This window comes from Dipteris shenzhenensis, chromosome 33 (genome assembly GCF_047967505.1).
Source record: "Dipteris shenzhenensis isolate YYH24624 ecotype China chromosome 33, Dip_SZ_1.0, whole genome shotgun sequence".
NCBI classification, from domain to species: Eukaryota; Viridiplantae; Streptophyta; class Polypodiopsida; order Gleicheniales; family Dipteridaceae; genus Dipteris; species Dipteris shenzhenensis.
The window spans coordinates 12,619,452-12,638,409 of record NC_141628.1 but is presented as its reverse complement, the minus strand read 5'-3'; the positions used below and the strand labels follow the sequence as shown (position 1 = coordinate 12,638,409).

Below are 18,958 nucleotides of genomic sequence, written 5' to 3'. Positions count from 1 at the left end.
TCTATATGGCATGCTGCCATGTGTACTTTAGCCTCATATCATGTGCTACCATGTGTTATATAGCATTAGCATGTGGCTGCTCCTTCCATGTGTCATGCCACCTGTCATGTGACATGCATCATGAGCTGAATTTATGGCATGTGCCAAATTAAAAGATTAAGACTTTTAAGCCTCTGCATTTGACTTCCCGTTTCATTATGAGGTTTTTCTTGTTTGACACTATCCAAGGCATAATGGGAGGATGGCGAACCAATAGAAGAATGTTAAACCAAAGGGGAACATAGATGTAGATCCAACTTCAAAGAATGTATGTGCACAAAAACCAGCCCACAAACACTCCGATCTGGAGCAGTAAGACTGCAGCAGGCAAAATAACTCCGGTCTGGAACAGCGGACAATAGTAGAGAATCAGCCAAAATAAGAGCTGCCCTGGATGATTTGTGGCCAGCACTAGTTTTGCTCACAATCTCTGCCCTGCAATCCTGAAGGCTGCACCACATGGGGCCTTTATATAGGAGCTTTCCCCAACCCCTATTTTCCAGATCTGGCAGGTCTAGCTACGTATAAATGTGTTACGGTAACAAGCCTAGATTTTCCAACAGCTATTTCTGACTCCCGTTTTGGCCAAACAGAGTTTCATATAACAGCCACAGAATGATGCACATAGTGAACAACGTGGAGTCTTCTAGGCACCATGCTCTAAGGGTTTGTCTCAACCCGTCCTTCCTTTGGCAAGGTCCGCAACAAAAGAACCTTCTCGAGAAATGAAATCCCAAGAATATCTCCAGATAACCTGGACCACGAACTCTCATTGAGCTCTCAAGCAAGTACTCTTCTGGCTTCTGTACACCTTGTCCATCACCTTCTAGCAACCTGTGTCCGAGATTTGAAGAAGCACCCATACTTCCCCTTTTGCCTTCAAAGAAGGCCCATTCCTTCCAATCTCGCATTACTTGAGACATATGAAGAGCCACAGCATGCTATAAAGGCTTAAATTAAGAACATCAAGTACATACCTGACCATCGTACTGCCTGTGTGCTTGCTTTGAAAGCAAACCATGCACCTCATCAAGACACACATCAATAACCTCTGCAATCCTATACTGTCCCCTTCTGAATTACAGCAACCATCTGAACATGAAACCCTAGGGCACTCCATGGAATCCACCCTCGTGTCAGTATCAACAACCACGGACCTGGAAGATTCCAAGCACTCCATGCTGTCCTTCACCTTCACAAAAGTGTCTGACTCCCCGTCGGCCCACATGTCAATGTCAAACATCCTCATTGCAGCTTCTAGGCTGGCATATCTTACCTCAGTAACACATGGAAATGTCACCAAGAACAGTTCTCCGATTGCCGCATTAGCTTTGGCTTTTGTGTCACCATCTAAATCTGAGTTGAACTCCTTGTTCTTCTGATCTGCCTTCTTCTTTTTGCAATCTTTCACAAAATGGTATGGAGTGTCACAATAGAAACACTTTTTCTTTTGCTTCCTCTTCTTGGAAGTGTCCTCGTCATCTCCAGAGTCATCCTTCTTGGGCTTGCCACCGTTAGGCTTGCCCTTTTCTTTGCCAGCAATGCCTTGTCATCATTGTCATTGTTGTAGAGCTTCTCCCTAGATTCTTCCTGGAGCAATAATGGGCCCAACTCCTCAAAAGTCAGACGTTTGGTGCTCTGTCCTGCTGTCATAGCCGTAACAAAGATTTTGAAACTCCGAGGTAGCCTCCTCAAATACCATAAGGCCAATTGGCACGAGTCCAGCTTTGACCAACCAATGCTTGTTGACCCCTCCCCACCTTGACCTTTGTCAAGTGGTCATGTACAAAATCTCCTTCATTTATATCCAAGTTGTAGAGCCGATCCTCTGTGATGTGTTATCTGTCTCGTACAAATCCTTTAGAATGGCCCATGCCTCTACTAACGTGTCTGTCATCTGGATTTGAGGAAGCACAGATCCGCCGTAGTCCCTATGATCAATGCCCGGGCGTAGGCATCTCTATCTTCCCAAGCTTCGAGCTCCTCTCCATCTACTGGTATGAGTATTCTCCCCTTGCTGTCCATCACATCGTCCGGCTTCGTTTCTGTTCCCGTTGTTAGTTTCCACAGTTTTCAAGCCACTAAATGACTCCGGATCTTCACCTTCCAGATAGGATAGTTAGTCCCATCTAGTTTCCCGGACTCTCCAAAGTTAGGGATGGTGAAAGAAAGAACTCGATTGGGGTAGGAGCAAGGGAGAGAAGGGGCTCACCATCTTTGCTACTAAACTACACATCAAAATCAAAAAGCAAACTCAACCTTCTCTTGACTAGAACTCTGTATGCACCTGCATGGAACTTGAGTCACCCTCATTCTCGCAAGGGCACTGTCCTCCAGTCATGGAAGTCGATTCCCAAGAGCCTCTAAATCACAGTTGTCCTTCAGCAAGGTCCCTGCCTTCAGGCTCCCACACTTGTGAGCCTCCTACTTGGGCTCTGATACCATGCTAGAAATCGACCAATAGAGGGTATGCACAGCAGAAGACTGATAGAATAGCCTAGGAGCTCACACAGTGTGTGTGGGAAGTGGAATCACAAACTTCTTAACTTATGTGCTTCAAATAGATATGTAGACTAGTAAGTAGACAATGATCCAGCTAGATATAGAAACCACCAAAACCTCGAGCGTATGTAGACTCTTCATCCAGATCCTTTCCACCTTGCTATCCGGAAGCCAGCCTAGGTGGGCAGCTCCTTGAGCTCAGTCTGCAGCCCTATGTCAGCCTCCTTCTCATCTTGTGTGTAGGTCTAAGGGAGGACATCCTGTTGCTCCTGTCTGCTCCAAAACTGCTGCTACAAGTAATGATCTATGATCCCCAAAGGGGGCCCTTTTGTAGGAGCTCCAAGCCCCTTGGAATGTGGGCCGACTAGGCCGTACTGCTGGCTGACCAGAGCCGACCTGGTTGGCTGCCCCTACCGGCCCAACCAGGGCCCTATATAAGCGCTTTCACTTGCTCTTCCAGGCTGTTGCCATGCCTCGCCTCCTACTGCACCTATGGGCCTTCCACTGCTGCTGGTCTTGCATCTGTTCAGGGCTCTTCCAGCCCCTAAACCAGGCGCAAACCTTATCTCCAGCCATCACCCTTTGGATCTGCAGGTGTCGCCTCCTGTCTGCCACCTTTTCTGCTGCTCCAGATCTGCTCCCTTTCAAAACAGTTCCATGCTTTGTACTTAGCACCATCTGTTACAGTCCTTTGCTTTTGTGAGGTGCTACCCATGTGGCAGCCCCCTCTCTTTCTCTTCTTTGGGCATCTTCTGCCCTAGGTCTCCCTCCCCCAAGCTCTCCTCATTTGGGGGCTTACAGACGGGGAGGCGACCTTTGTAACAAGGCTAACTCCATAGGGCTAGGCTAGGGGTTCTAGGGTTCAGTTGCATGCTTGAGGGTTGTTTGTACTAGTTCAATGAGGATGTCTGCTTTCAAAACCATCTCACACGGTTTGGTTGTGTTCGCATGCTTGTTGTTCTTGTTCTACAGCTTTACATTTAATCTAGAACTTGGGAATTTTCTTTTGCATTTATTTTGTAGAGTGTTGTTTTGTAAGTCTCGTGCTTTCGCATTCATCTTCTCCATCGTAGAGTAGATAGGCACAGGTGCGACTCGTTGATCTATAGAGGATGCATGTGAAAATAAAGAGGCTCATAAAATGATGCTGTACAACAAGAAGTGCAAACAATCTATCCCAAGCAATCAAAGATAAAAAATGTGGATGAAGCACAACGAGCTAAGTGTAGAATGCAAATTGTTGTGTGTCCAAGGAAGGGAACACTCCTTGGTCTTACAATTTTTGGAGAGAAAGCGTGTGACTCTCCCTCCACACAAACGTGTGGTTACTAATAAACGCAAAGTGGTATGTGCAGAATGCAAAATGCTTTCCAATCAAATAACAAAACAACATCTACTCTCATTTTCAACCTTCAATTTCAAGCTCAATTCTTTCTTTTCTTGGCCAGCACTACAACGTTTTTTGTTTTGCTGAAATCTCATGAAGCCATGTGGCAGATGGTAAACCATTGGATTTGTGTGGCAAAAATAGCTCAAAGAGCGCTCCTATTCAAGGGGATGTGCTATCAGCGGTGATTCTTGCCGCCTAAGTTTTGCAATGATTGTTGGGACTCTTTGGAGCTAAAGTGCCTTGGATTTGCGGATGCAAGAAATTGTTTTGCTGAAATCTCATGAAGCCATGTGGCAGATGGTAAACCGTTGGATTTGTGTGGCAAAAATAGCTCAAAGAGTGCTCCTATTCAAGGGGATGTGCTATCTGTAGTGATTCTTGCCGCCTAAGTTTTGCAATGATTGTTGGGACTCTTTGGAGCTAAAGTGCCTTCGATTCGCGGATGCAAGAAATAAAAACACAACAGACTGTCTTCTTTGTTTTGCCGCCTCCTCCTTCCCTATCTTCATTGTTTTGTCCCCTCCTTCCGCCATTGCCACAACTTCTCAGCTCCTTCACGTATGCGCATTTCCAACCTGTTTTCGAGGTACCCATCTCTCTCTCTCTCTCTCTCTCTCTCTCTCTCTCTCTCACCCGCTCAGCCCCCCCGCTCAGCCCCTCCCTCACCCGCTCAGCCCCCCGCTCACCCCTCGCTCAGCCTCCCTCACCCGCTCAGCCTCTCCCGCTCACCCCTCGCTCAGCCCCCCGCTGCCTTTCTCTCTTTCTTTTCGTCTCTCTCTCTCCGTCCCTCCCCCACTCAGCCCCCCGCTCAGCCCCTCCCTCACCCGCTCAGCCCCCCCGCTCACCCCTCGCTCAGCCTCCCTCACCCGCTCAGCCCCTCCTCTCACCCCTTGCACCCCTCCTCTCACCCCTCCGCTGCCCCCCCGCTCACCCCTTGGAACCCCCCCCCTTCACCCCTCCGCTCAGCCCCCGCAACCCCCCCGCTCACCCCCCTCCCTCAACCCTCCCGCTCACCCCCTCGGTCAACCCCCCCGCCCACCCCCCCGCGCCCCTCCTCTCACCCCCCCACCCCCCCTCGCACTTGCAGCCCCGACCCCCCCCGGCCGGCCCCCCCCCCCCCCCCCTTTTTTCTTTTTTCTTTTTTCTTAAATTTTAATTAATAAAAATAAAAACTTTTTCTTTTTTAATTTTAAATCTCTCTTCTCTTTGTCTCTCTCTCTCTCTCTCTCTCTCATCGCACATTGGCAGCGCTCGCCATCTCCCGCTTTTCAATGTTGCCAGTTTCCCGTAATTAAACATGGCCGACACCATCGAGCATGTTACAGAAGCAGCAACAGCAGCAACATCAATGGCCGCCACGACCGATATGCTGCACTATAGTAGAAGAGGACTTGCATCTTCTTCAAAGGACAGCGCAGTGCCTGCACTTGCCGCACTCCCAGTCGCAGGTACACTGGTTTCAGCTCCACTATCTCATCTTCCGCCCAGCGCAGTGCCCGCACTTGCCGCACTCCCAGTCGCAGGTACACCGGTTTCAGCTCCATTATCTCATCTTCCGCCCATAGCTACTTTGTACCCGCAGTTTTTTTCACCCCTCCCCTCTCAGGTTCCTTCTTCTCCTACCCCTTCTCCACCCTTTTTGCTCCCCCTCTCACAGCCCTCTGTCACCTCTTCCCCCCCTTTGTTGCCTATTTTACCTACTTTGCCAGAGGCTCCCTCCTCCTCATCCTCTCTACAGACTTTACCCATCCCCTCCTCTCCATCCCCGGTACCCGCTTTCTTTCCCCCTTTCTAGCCTTCTCCTTCATCCCCGCTACCCACCTTACCGGTTTCCCCCCTTTCTCCCTTTCTTTCTCCTTCCATGCCTTGTGCTGTTTGTCCTTGCCGCCACATCCTACCAGAGCTTCAGCACTTTGAGACCCACCTCCGAGCTGCCCTTCAGATGCTTCACAGGAAGGACGAGACCATTTCTCTACTTACAGCTCAGGTTGCATCTCTTGCTGATCGAGTGACACAGCAGGATCGGGAGATCTTGTCTATTAGGACAGATCTTCAGGTCTTACAGGCGACTCATAGGACTCTTGCTGGAGAGATTCATGGACACACAGAGTGCAGCAGATCGAGACTCGCGTTCAGCACATAGACACATCTCCCACTACAGTAGTAGCAGCGGTTGAGGAGCGTTTGACCTCCCTTCAGACAGAGGTCCAGAGAGCCACAGAGTGGGTGGATGTCGTCCGCCATCAGCCATCACAGCCTCAGAGATCGACTGTATCGGCTACATTGGCCGAGTCACAGCAGAGGGCCATAAAGGCCCTCAACATTCGCATTCGTGGTATCTTGCCCTCAGCGACAGAGTCCACGATGACACAGGCTGTGACCTTTGTCTCTCAGACACTGGGAGTACAGGATCATGGGGCATAGTAGGATCATATAGAGTCGGGAGGGATCGAACTAGAGAGCAGCACCTCATTATCAGATTCAGAGATGCCCAGGCACGTCTAGCTGCCCTCAGGAGGAGAGGGACGCTCAGAGACCACCCACAGATTTCCATGGACGAGGATCTGACTCAGATACAGGTTGAGGAGCGCAAGGCGCTCATGCCTCAGAGAGATGCAGCCCGAGCTCAGGGCAAGTGGGCAGTGATCAGGGATGGCAGACTCATCACAGGCACTTTGAGGCGTGCTCCCACAGTGCTTAGAGATGACAGACCAGCAGATATAGCCCCACCTCCACCTCCTGCTACGACCGCTTGATGGGACAGGGCCCATGGGACACACCACCCGTCAGATAGTCTACGCATCGCTGTATGGAACTGCAATGGTTCTTTTACAGCACAGCCAGGCAATCTACGGGGGGCATTCTTTGGGAGAGATATCATCTTTTTCACGGAGACACACGAGAGTCCAAAGAGACCTTTGCCACGAGTGACAGGGTATACATGGAGATCTGCCTTCAGGCAGCACACCCGAACATTTGGAGTGAGAGGATCTGGAGGAGTGGCCATTTTGTATAGAGAGCATCTCGATCGGATCATCACAGTGGAGAGAGCGGATTCACATGTCGGATTCTTGTGGGTACGCATCTGCCGCAGAGCCCCTCAGCGAGATCTTTTTATTGCAGTTTGCTACTTCCCCCCGGCGCAGTCGATCTATTCTTCCACTGGACCAGGCCAGTCCATATTTGAGGATCTCTCAGCGGACATTGCAGATTTTTCACATTGCGGAGAAGTCATCCTTTTAGGAGACTTCAACGCGAGGACCTCAGACAGATAGGCCCTCACTTATGACTTCATGGAGGATCCGGTCATACTCCTAGCATTTCACGATGATAGCCTCTGTCGGACTTCATCAGACTGCACAGTACAGCCCACAGATCAGGGACGTCAGTTACTGGAGCTCCTCACCTCGCACAGTATGGTCATTTATAATGGCTTGTCCAGGTGGCCACAGTCTTCCATGCCTACATTCTCTTCTGCTTCTGGGCGTGGTACTAGCGTGATCGACTACATCATAGGTCCCCCGACTCTAGTCCCTTCCATCCATAGCCTTACTGTTAGCCCCTTCATGCCCTCTGCCGACAATATGCACTCATCCACTTTACTTTGACTAATGTCTCCCATGACCCACCCCCCCCTCGTTATCATGACCGCCAACCCTATTACGAGGTTCATTTCGACCACCAGTTCGATGATGTATATAGCCAGAACCTCAGCCGCCTACTCCGTCCTCATCTATTAGATGCTCTACCATCCACGCAGGACCGGTGGGAACTTGTACATACTTCACTCGTTTTTGCCGCTCACATGTCGTTCCCTGCCACATGTCATTCGTCTAGTCCCCCACCGGTTGGTCTTGTTCCTTGCAACGGTTGGTATGACGAGGAGTGTAAGGAACTCCGCAGGAAACTTCACCTTGAGACCAAGGAGAAGTCTCCCCTCCTTGCCGAAACCAAGAGAGACTACAAGTGGTTGGTTAGGCGCAAGAAACGCCAATTTCTAGCCCGGAATGAGGAGGAGCTGAGAAGCTTGCTTTTCAGCTGTGACTCCAAGGAATTATGGAGAAAATTCCTCTGCTCGAAGTCTCAGAGCCCCCTCACAGATCCACGTGTCTGGTCTGCATACACTTCAGCTCTATACGATGTTCCAGATCAGCCAGCCATCGATTTATCCCATTCCCCTAGGCCAGCTTCATCTAGTCTCTTCACACCAGAGAGTGTCCGTGCAGCAGTCCACCGATTGAAGAACGGGAGAGCTAAGGATCATGATGGATTGCAAGCGGAGTATGTAATCCATGGGATTGATGCCTTAGATTTTGTTCTTTCCCGTCTCTTCAATGAGTCTGTTTGTACAGGCCTACCACAGTCCTGGTTAGGCAATACCATAGTACCTATCCACAAGTCGGGGGACCCTATGGAGCCGTCGAATCACAGGACCATGCCAAGATCTATGCATCAGTTTTGGAAAGCTGTATAAATGACCATGCCGAGATGACAGGACTCAGAGCCAGAGGGCAGGCTGGATTTCGCAGGGATCATTCGACACTTGATCACATCCTCACACTCAGGGCACTGGTAGAGGAGGCGAAGTCACGAAGGCAACGGCTTTATTGTTGCTTCGTGGACTTCAGGAAGGCATTTGACACAGTTCCGCGATTCAGATTGTTTCAGAGGATTCGCCAGATGGGCTTCAGTGGAGAGATACAGTGGGCTATCATGGCTTTGTATGAGAGGGTCACTGGTCGGGTTCGGACACGTGAGGGGCTCTCAGAGGAGGTATGCAGCACGATTGGGGTGAAGCAGGGTTGCCCGCTCTCTCCTACTCTCTTTGGATTATATATTGATGAGCTAGAGATGTTTATACAGATGACAGGCGGTGTGGGCTCTACTCTCTCAGGATCCTCCATTCCTATCCTCCTGTATGCGGACGATGTGGTTCTCATTTCCTCTACTGCTCAGGGCCTCCAGGCACATATTGAGGCACTCCACAGGTTTTGCCAGGACAGGGGGTTGACCGTAAACCTTGGCAAGACCAAGGTTATGGTTTTCAACACCTCTGATCGTATTTATAGCACGGATGAGTTTTGCTTCACATATGACGGACAGCCCATTGAGCTTGTTAGAGAGTACACTTATTTGGGGGCAGTTTTCAGGGGACCGGTTTTCACCATGACATATGCAGCACGAGATAGGATTAGTAAAGGGTATGCTTCGTTGGCTCATCTTGAGCGTCAGTGTTTTCAGTCCCACTTTCAGCATCCCGATACGAAATCCTTGCTTTTTGATACATTGGTGAGACCAGCTGCGATGTATGCAGCTCCTTTCTGGGCAGGAGACCTCGGCGCTACAGATTGGAGACGTGTAGAGAGGTTACAGATCATCATGTTCTCTCGGCTCATTAGGGCCAAGGCTACAGTTCCGCACGAGATCATGCTAGCAGAGTTTGGAGCTACTCCCCTTGCATTGGATGCAGCGTTTCAGTCGGTCATGTATTTGCATAGGGTTAGGGAGTTTGGAGACTCAGCAGCAGGCAGAGCTCGGTTGCCATGGTTAGCACTTGCATCTTCTATGGAGTTGGCACGATCTGGGGCCCGATACTGCTGGTACTTCAGACTCACTAGGTGGCTCACATCTCTTGGACTAGACATGGATAGACTGCCTCCCTTCCGATACAGCATAGATGCCCCTCATCTCGAGTTGACTCGCCACGAGCTTAGCCAGGTCACGAGAGCAGACTTGCTGCAGCTTCATACGTATCGCACTTGGATTTATCCCACGCAGCTTCCGACGAAGATGGCCACATATCGTGACCACTTCCTTCGGATCTCAAAGGATGGATCTGTCATTCCACTAGGCTATACAGGTATCCACATGTCCCACTCACTGAGGATTGCCCTTGGCCAGCTTAGAGTCTCTTCGAATCAGCTCGAGATAGAGGCTGGTAGGATGCGACGCATGGAGGATGGACGGCGACCAGGCCAAGAGACCAGGATCTGCCCTTGTTGCACCATGGGAGAGGTGGAGTCAGAGGAGCACTTCATTTGCAGATGCCCGCTATATTATGAGCTCAGAGGTAGATTCCACTGTCTCTTCACGGATGGCTTTGGACCTCTCTCACGAGTGATGGACTACGAGGATCAGCATTGCCTAGCTCTTTATGTCAGGGAGGCCACTATGCTTCGACGAGACTACCTCAGAGACCATCAGCACAGACCGGAGCGTGATAGAGCCCAGCCTGATAGAGCTCAGGCACACGCTATACCAGAGGACAGAGACCAGGAGGAGCACGAGGAGGTCAGAGCTCACACAGGACACATGCCTCCACCCTGTGGATGTACATATGAGATGGTTTGTAGACGCCGCAGGATCTTGTTACATAGGGGACGTACTCGTCGCTTCATCTCCAGACGATCCAGGATGATGGCAGCTTTTCGGAGGAGACTTACTCATGGAGATCTCGCCCCACCAGCCGCTCACCTCACCTTTGCTCAGATTTGTACTCTCATAGCAGGAGGCAGAGTCGATGGACAGGATTTCCAGTATTATTTTGGTTCTCAGACTCCGTGACACCTGGACTTGTATCTTTGCATTGGCATATTGTACTCATCCCCCCATTTTGCACCCAGGGGCGGTTTCCTTGCATCTAGTTTACTTTGTATTTAGGCTCAGATTTGACATTATGTACTTTCACTTGCATTGTATTGCGTAGCACTTAGATGATATTCGACGATGCCTCTTCTTTGTGGCACGTTGATTTTGTGCTATCTTGTATGCAGAGTTCTTGATGTCCCATGGGTCCATTTTAGCCTTTAGTGGATAATAATACATTTTCTTTCTTTCTTTCTTTCTCTCTCTCTCTCTCTATTTGTCCCCTCCTTCCACCATTGCCACAACTTCTCAGCTCCTTTGCGTATGCGCATTTCCAACCTGTTTTCGAGGTACCCATCTCTCTCTCTCTCTCTCTCTCTCTCTCTCTCTCTATCTCTAGAGAGAGAGAGAGAGAGAGAGAGAGAGAGAGAAAGATGGGTACCTCGAACACTCTCTCTCTCTCTCTCTCTCTCTCTATATATATATATATATATAGAGAGAGAGAGAGAGAGATGGGTACCTCGAACACTCTCTCTCTCTCTCTCTCTCTCTCTATATATATATATATATATATATATATAGAGAGAGAGAGAGAGAGAGAGAGAGAGAGAGAGATGGGTACCTCGAAAACAGGTTGGAATATATATATCATGGACACTGGGAACTATCGCACTCTCATGATTGGCGGCCAAGATCTATGGATCGATACTGGAGAGGGATATCAGCAGCCATATAGAGACACATGGGCAGCGTGCTTTAGGGTAGGTAGGTTTCCGGAGAAAACACTCCACTCTAGACCACATCTTCACCTTGAGGACTATCATTGCGGAGGTGAGGTCGAGATGCCAAAAAGTCTACGCTTGTTTTGTAGACTTTTGGAAGGCCTTCGACACACTGTCCCGTGATCCCACACGATCAAGAGACTACATGATATGTAGATTCTAGACCAAACGGGAACCCGCAAGGGTAACCGTTTGGCTACCCTCATGGAGCGGCAGCAAAGAGCCAGTAAGGCTCTCAACATCAGAGTACATGGGATCCCATGCATTGAGGCTACACCGATGGTAGATGCGACTGCTTTCGTGGACGCTACTCTGGGTGTGACTGAACACAGGATTGAGAGGGCATGGCGGGTGGGGAGAGACCCCAACTGAGAGCAACCACGGATCATACGGCTCCATGACACTTAGGCATGACTTTTAGCTTTACGACGCAAGCCAGTGCTTCGAGATCAGCCAGTGATCTCCTTGGATAAGGACCTCACCCCTCTATAGGTTGAGGAGAGACACTCTTTGTTGCAACAAGGGGATTAGGTCTGGAAGGAGGGGAAGTGGGCAGTGATACGAGAGGGACGACTTCTTACAGGCCCCCGTAGGGCACCAGCCCCCTCCCCTACATAGGGAAGCAGAGTCTATGAGACTCAGATATCCGAGACCCTATCTTGTACCATAATGGTACTTTATGGTCAGAACTAGGGAACTTCTTGGAATCCTATATAGGTCACGACATAGTCTTTTCTACAAAGACACATCAGAGTCCAGAGCACCCACAACCAGTAGTCAACGGGTGTACATGGGAGTCTGCCTACAGAGATGAGACGAGGGATACAGGGGGAGTTCGAGGGTCAGGTGGAGTCGCAGTCCTTTATAGATCCACACTTTTGGGGACCATTTTAGTAGAGCAAAGAGATGCACATTTCAGGTTTCTTTGGATCCGTTCTTTGGATCCGGATTCGGCATATGGACAGCCGGGATCTGTTTGTTGCAGTTTGCTACTTCCCCCCTGAGACTTCTTACTTCGCGAGAGATATTCGAGGTGAGGATGAGACATCTCCATTTGTTGCTCTTTATCAGTCCATTGTTGACTTCTCTAGCCGCGGAGAAGTCCTCCTAGTTGGGGACTTCAGCGCGAGGATAGGCGCCCATCAAGTACCACTCCTCGACTTCAAGGATGATTCCACTCTATTGCCGGACGTTGACCTTGAGGAGGCAGGTATGCTATAGGTTTCGGCTGACAGACGAGGTCCGTTCACATCTTATGGACAGGCCCCTATTAGACCTCGGCAGGATGCATGATCTCATTATTTATAATGGTCTTGACAGATGGCCTGCCTCAAGTGGTTTCACGTGCTTTCCACATGGGGGAGGTTCTAGCATTGTTGATTACATCATGGGATCCCTTGCCTTCACATCTCGCATCATTGACTTTACCGTAGCACCTCTCCCTCCAGGGGCTGATCATACCTATCTTTTCTTTAGCATTTCCACTCCCCGTCGCACAGCACCTTCCACCCCATTGAGTTCTTACTTCACCTACCATGATATACGTTTTGATCGTGATCACTCACCTATTTACTCTGGCCGTCTGTACATGCTTCTTGCTTATATCGACTTCATACCCCTTTTAGAGGATCGTGCTGCCCTGGTCACCCGCTCACTACACGAGGCTTTCCTTTATGCTTTGCCCCACACTACCAGTGCCCCCCACTGTTTGGGGCCGTACCTTGTAATTGCTGGTACGATGATGAGTGTAAGGCTTTATGCCGTCAGCTCAGATTCGAAACCAAAAACAGTCTTCCGAGTGAACCAGAGACGCTACGTTTGTACCTCGACTGGTACGCATAAAGAAACTAGACTTCGTTCGCCGGAACGAGGAGCTACTGAACATTTTGTTTAGTAACAACTGAAGGACTTTTGGTGGAGATTTCTAGAGGGACGGTCCCCCTCACCACTCACTGACACTCAGGTCTGGTTTGATTATGCATGCACACTTTATGACATCCCAAATCAGCCCATGTTGGGGGCTAGACTTGTCAAATACAGAGTGGGCCCGTGTAGAGCGGCTACAGGTTCTCATGTTATCACGGATGATTCGTGGTAAGCCATCCATTCCTCACTAGATCATTCAGGCTGAGTTTGGGTCACCCCCATTACAGCTAGATGCTGCATTTCAGGTCATCATGTATCTGTACCAAGTCAGGGAGTATGAGGATTACACCTCAGGGCATAGCAGGCTACCATGGCTAGCATTGTCCTCTTCTATGGCACTTGCAGCAAGAGGGGACCAGAGGTGCTTGTATGCACGCACAGAGAGATGGTTTGAGGGCCGAGGGCTCCACATGGATACACTACCTTCCTTCCAGTATAGCATGGATGCTCCGTTTTCTTCCCTCCTATCACATGAGGTCAACCAGGTTATCTGAGAGGATCTATTACAGCTACACATATTTCGGACCTGGTTGGGACCGAGTGAACTCCCAGTGAAGCTTAGCTTCTACAGAGATCACTTCTTACATATCACAGCGGAGGGTTTTATTGACCCACCAGGATACACGCGGATTTACTTACCCAACAACCCCTAGGGAGTTTAGAGTCGGCGCGCGATCGACAGTGGTCACAATAGCGTTGGTTCGACACAAAGCTACGATCAGGAGACGTGCCAGAGCTGCACCTCTGGGTGGCCGACAACACTCTATCGCCGATTTCATGCCCCCATTCCCTCATCCACCCTGGTGTCCTAATGATGATGATGATGATGATGAAATTGATATATAGTCGACCATCGACATTACTATGTTGTACCTAGGGCTTAGTACTATCATTTTGCATTCTTTGCATTTTGCATTTTGCATTGGTGTTGATGCTCGTTTAGTAGCTCCACTACCACAGCTCGTTGTACCACGTTTTTCACAGTCTCATAGACCCATCGGTCTTCCGAAGACTTTAATAAACTTTCTTTCTTTCTCTCTCTCTCTCTATCTTCTGCAACGTTCTTCCACTTTAGTACAAAGCAGTCATGAATTTTCGCTTTTCTTGCCTTACTCTTGTGAGTGATTTGAATTTCCGACTCCTGAGTTGTAGTGATCGTAGCTCAAAGCACAAGTTTCTAGTGTCAAGGTTCGTGTGCATGTGCATTAGTTTGAGTTGCGGGTCTGTAAAAGAAGGGGACAGTAAATTATCCATTTGCGCTGGCTTTTTGCTTGTCCGATTCCGACGAGAGGAATGCCAAACTGCATGAATGCCAAACTAATAGCGCATCTGGCGTGTTGAGAAAGAGCGCATCTGGCTGACCTTCGCCAGTCCAGGGAACGGTGCGATTCCTCCGTCATCGGACTCATTGAGCCCCGCCATCATCCACGAGAGTATCTCTAGGCCTGGCTATTAGAGTTGCACAGTGACCCTGAGGGTCGGAAAGCGGTTGACAAGCTTGCATTGATGAATCCAAAGCTTGGTAGGCGAGACGATCCCTCTAGAGATCTGATTCTCACAATAAGCCAATGATGGCTGAGGGACGCTTCAACCAACATTACACACAGAGCTGGTGTCTGGACCTTGCAGAGGGCTTTTGATCCACCAACCCTCAGAACCAACATGTCAGGCCAATCAGGGCCAGGCAACAGACCAGCAGCCCAAAGGAGCAGGCTTCCTGAGAAGCTTCCAACTTGGATGATGACTGGCCCTGCCCTTTCCTAGCTGAGTCTGATAAGACCTTTCCAACTGTTTTCCAAACCCACATTAATAGGCATTTTTATTTTTATTTTAAAAGCATTCCCGTTTTTCACAAATAAATCACACGTTCTATTCTCCATCTTTTGCACCTTTAATTTCTTTCTGTGCGTACATTTGCTTACTGAACGGTTTTCTTCAAACATTGAATTTCTTGCATTCTCGGTACTAGCTTGAGAATCGATCTTACTTTATTTACAATGATAAGATGAAGGAAAACGATGGTGCCATTTGTCCATACAAAGGTCTGTCTGCGAGACAGCAGCGGGCAGAAAAACTGCACACGAGCATGACTTCGAAGTCATGGATTCATCAAACCGAGGGGAGCTCACACTCACAAGGCTCACAAGAAACTAGAGTTAATGCCGCTAGTGGTGAGGCTGCAGAGTGTCAAGGATTGACCTGCAAAGAAAGCAAAGTTAATGCATTCTTCTCCCCCTGAACACTCAAGAACGATCATACCTTATGGGAGTGAAGACAACACCTGAGAGAGACAGAGAGAGAGAGAGAGCGGAAGGTTGCAGAAGATGCCGAACGATTGGGTGCCCTTGAGATTGTAGCCATGAGGAATTAAACGCGGCCCTCACCATGTCCCTCTTTAAACACAATATCTTGTCCCCTGGTTCTCATGTATTCCCTTTACACTTGTTGTTTCGTGTTTGATCAAGTATTTTATGGCTGTAATAGAATTGGACACGCTGGAGGTCTCAAGTCTATTGTGAACATTTGATGCCGCGATCTGAGATGGAGCCTGATTGTGACAAATTCTCAGCCCGTCGCATCGGTTTCAGATCACTCTAGAAATCTGGGCGACCATTTTTCAGAGTGAGTTAGTCTAGCTTGAATTCGGCCAATTTAACATCTGGATTCACAGTTCTAGGAATGTCCAACAGAGTTCATGAGTTCGACCTAAGAAATCTTCTAATGTAATGCCGGATAAGGATACCTATAGCTGGTCAGACCATTTTCCAATTTGGCCAATAAGCAGATTACCAAAACACAGGCCAGATTAAATCGGCCTTGCAAGGGCTTGTAGTTGCCTGGGTACCATCAATTAGACACTGGTACGAAATCTTCATGGCTCTAAACTCTGGACGATGCTATCCGTCATCTGCAGCCTCGTTGGTTGTGCATATTATGTCATGAAGTTCCAGTGCATTTCGTCCTTGATAAGAACCATCTTACTTTATCACAGAAACATCTGAGTTGATCATAGGACGAGAAGAATGGCATGAAACAGGTCGTTAGACCAATGAAAATTCTCTTTTGACTTTGTGAGATAGCTGTGTGGTCTGTACAAAGTCGTCTATATGTGGGCATGTGGTTGAAAATTGCCTTCCTTAAGACAAGAAAAATGTTCGATATGTTTTGCCTTTAATAACAGTATGTAGATTTTCATAAAACCCAGATAATAGCCACTACTTGGAGGCTGCTAACCCAGCAAAAGGAATCCATGGAATGGGATCCTCCTCTATCTACATTAGACCTTGGCCATCTTCTCGCCAGGACCCTGTCTCCTAGCTGAACCTCTCTACCTGGCTATCTTCTGTCTCCATAAATGGGCGAAGTTTGAAAAATTTCAAGCATTATCATGTTTTTTTTAATAAACATTTTATTGGTATAACATATTAGCGAGTTTGATTGCCTTTTTAGACATTAACATTCAATCATCTTTATTAATTTGCAGGTACTATCAATACAATAGCAAATAAGTAGAGCGAACTTGGCAACCAAAAAGATTCATTTGACACTCCACGTAAGTACGACATTGCAAGATTGCTTTATTTTTGTGCAACACATCCAACACTAGATGTGCTCTCCGATGCGCTACACCTCCAACACTGGTGGTGATCTTTTTGGAAACGAGGGAAAGGCACATTTCCCTATGATTATAAATTTACGGAGAGAGTTGTGCCAACTCTCCACCATACATTATGCATAGATTTTCCCACTTTCCCCTCTCTTCCTTGTCCTTGTGCACGCATTCTAATGAGCACCTTCTTCTCATGCACGTTTATATTACTTTAGCATTCCACGCCAAACCTACTAATCCTTTTTTGTTTTTGTTTGTCTTTGCTAGAGTTTGCAAATTTGAAATAAACATCGTGCTTTGGACGAATATATTCTTCAAAAGGTACACATACCACAGCGTTTTACCTATGTTGCAATTTGAAATGAATGCTAAGAAAAAACAATGTTTGAACATTGGAAAATATATATAAAACAAGACTGTATTCATCATGTCAATTATCATGCACATCGAAAACTCTAATCAAAGAATGTTTACATCGCATTGACGTCTAATAACCTCAATATGACTTTTGCCCATATGTACATCCGAGCTGGCCAAGCATTCTAGTTTAAAATTGAATAGAAAAATCGTACACATACTACAATCAAAGAACAGAATGATATCTTCTTTCTTGATACAGTTGCCTGTGTGGATCTAGTTTGCTGGGAAGTGAAGGGAGAGCCTACACAACGGTCAACCACTGTTCCTACTGGCTAAACAAACCCTTGGCTATGCATACAAGTCATAGGAGTGGCATACCCACTACAATGTAGCCGCAGATCAGCAAAAATTAGGGAAAAGGACCATTTCAAAAATCCGAGGCTCATAAGAGATATGCTCAGGCGACAATGTTGTAGGGATCTAGCAAGGGACTGGATTATCTCTGCAACTTTCCTCCTTTTGGTGCCAAGTTTGCACAGCTCCTTTGGTAGGCTTCCCTCATAACTTTTTAATCATTTTTATTGTGTGTGAAACATTGCAGTGGATCGATTAAGAGTGTTTTTCTAAGAGATTAGTCTCTTGAAGTTATGCTAAACGTCTAAATCTTCATGGTAGAAAACATGGGAAAGCCCTCGGATTCAAGTTTCTTATATTTACTTCAAATTCAACAAATATGCAATATCATTTGTTCTCGCTTTGCCTTGTTTAAAGTTGGAGGTTGCTTCTTCTAGGTAATCCGGAGCTTTCTATACCTACTATTACAAGTGATAGAATGATTTATGCCTGTGCAAATAAAGAAATAGTTGCATTTTGGGGGAATGGCACGTTGGCATGGACTGCTGAAATGAACCAAACCTGCAAAACAGAAGTTGCTCCTGTAATTGATTATGAAGGCAGGGTAGGTTAGCTTTCATCCATTGCTGTTTCAGTTAAAACAAGAATGGGGGAAAAAATTCGTTTAAATATCAGTGCTCTTATGTTGGTATTCTATTAGAGATGCTTAAGTATGTTTCATTGGAAGAGCATTATGGATGGCAAGCTTAGAGTTTAAATCTTCCAGATTTGCTTATTGTGTATTCCTCTTCTTGCATTGCCCTTTGACCTTGAGTAGTCTGAATCTTTTGATGCAACAGTATGCAAGTGGTTTTACTTCAAATATTGTAATAGCATTTTGAGTACTCAACTTTCGGTATAAAAGCAGAGTTTATTAGCTGTCAATATTGTAACCTACATATTTGGAAAGGCATATCTTTTCTTCCAAGGATGGTAACCTATCAAGGAATGCTTGTGTTCTGCGTTCAAGGCCCTTTAGGAAAAATATTTAAAATGGAATATAGTTTAAAAACGCTGATGTATAAAAGATCGTCTTAGATAAAGGGTCTAATGCACGTATACACTCAGTCTCTTATTTTATAAATTCCCGGGTTGTATATATCCGAATAAGGGGCCCAAAAACCTCTGTGTGTTGGAAAATTAACCTCCCCATGTGTAAGCCCCCATATGAGGAGAGCATGGGGGAGGTGTACTTAGGGGTAGTGTGGCTCCCACATGGGCAGCACTTAGGCTGCCATGTGGGCAGAAAACTCAGAAAGAAAACCAAGAAGAGGGGGCTCCCGCATGGGCAGCACACAGGCTGCCATGTGGGCAGCGCACCTAAGAGAGTACTTGGCAGATGTCCTGGAAGACAGATCTGGTTCTTGATGG

General features: G+C 47.6%; 1 protein-coding gene across 1 annotated transcript in view; it reads left to right on the top strand.

Moving 5' to 3' along the window:
* The window catches only part of GEX3 (gamete-expressed 3), a 131,876-nt gene that overhangs the window by 4,603 nt on the left and 108,315 nt on the right, over positions 1-18,958 (top strand). Inside the window, exons 2-5 of the mRNA XM_087371439.1 lie at positions 16,709-16,777; positions 17,102-17,155; positions 17,454-17,741; positions 17,986-18,152. Of these exons, the coding sequence (XP_087227565.1) occupies positions 17,648-17,741; positions 17,986-18,152 (261 nt within the window). The 5' untranslated portion in view covers positions 16,709-16,777; positions 17,102-17,155; positions 17,454-17,647. The remainder of the gene's footprint in view (positions 1-16,708; positions 16,778-17,101; positions 17,156-17,453; positions 17,742-17,985; positions 18,153-18,958) is intronic.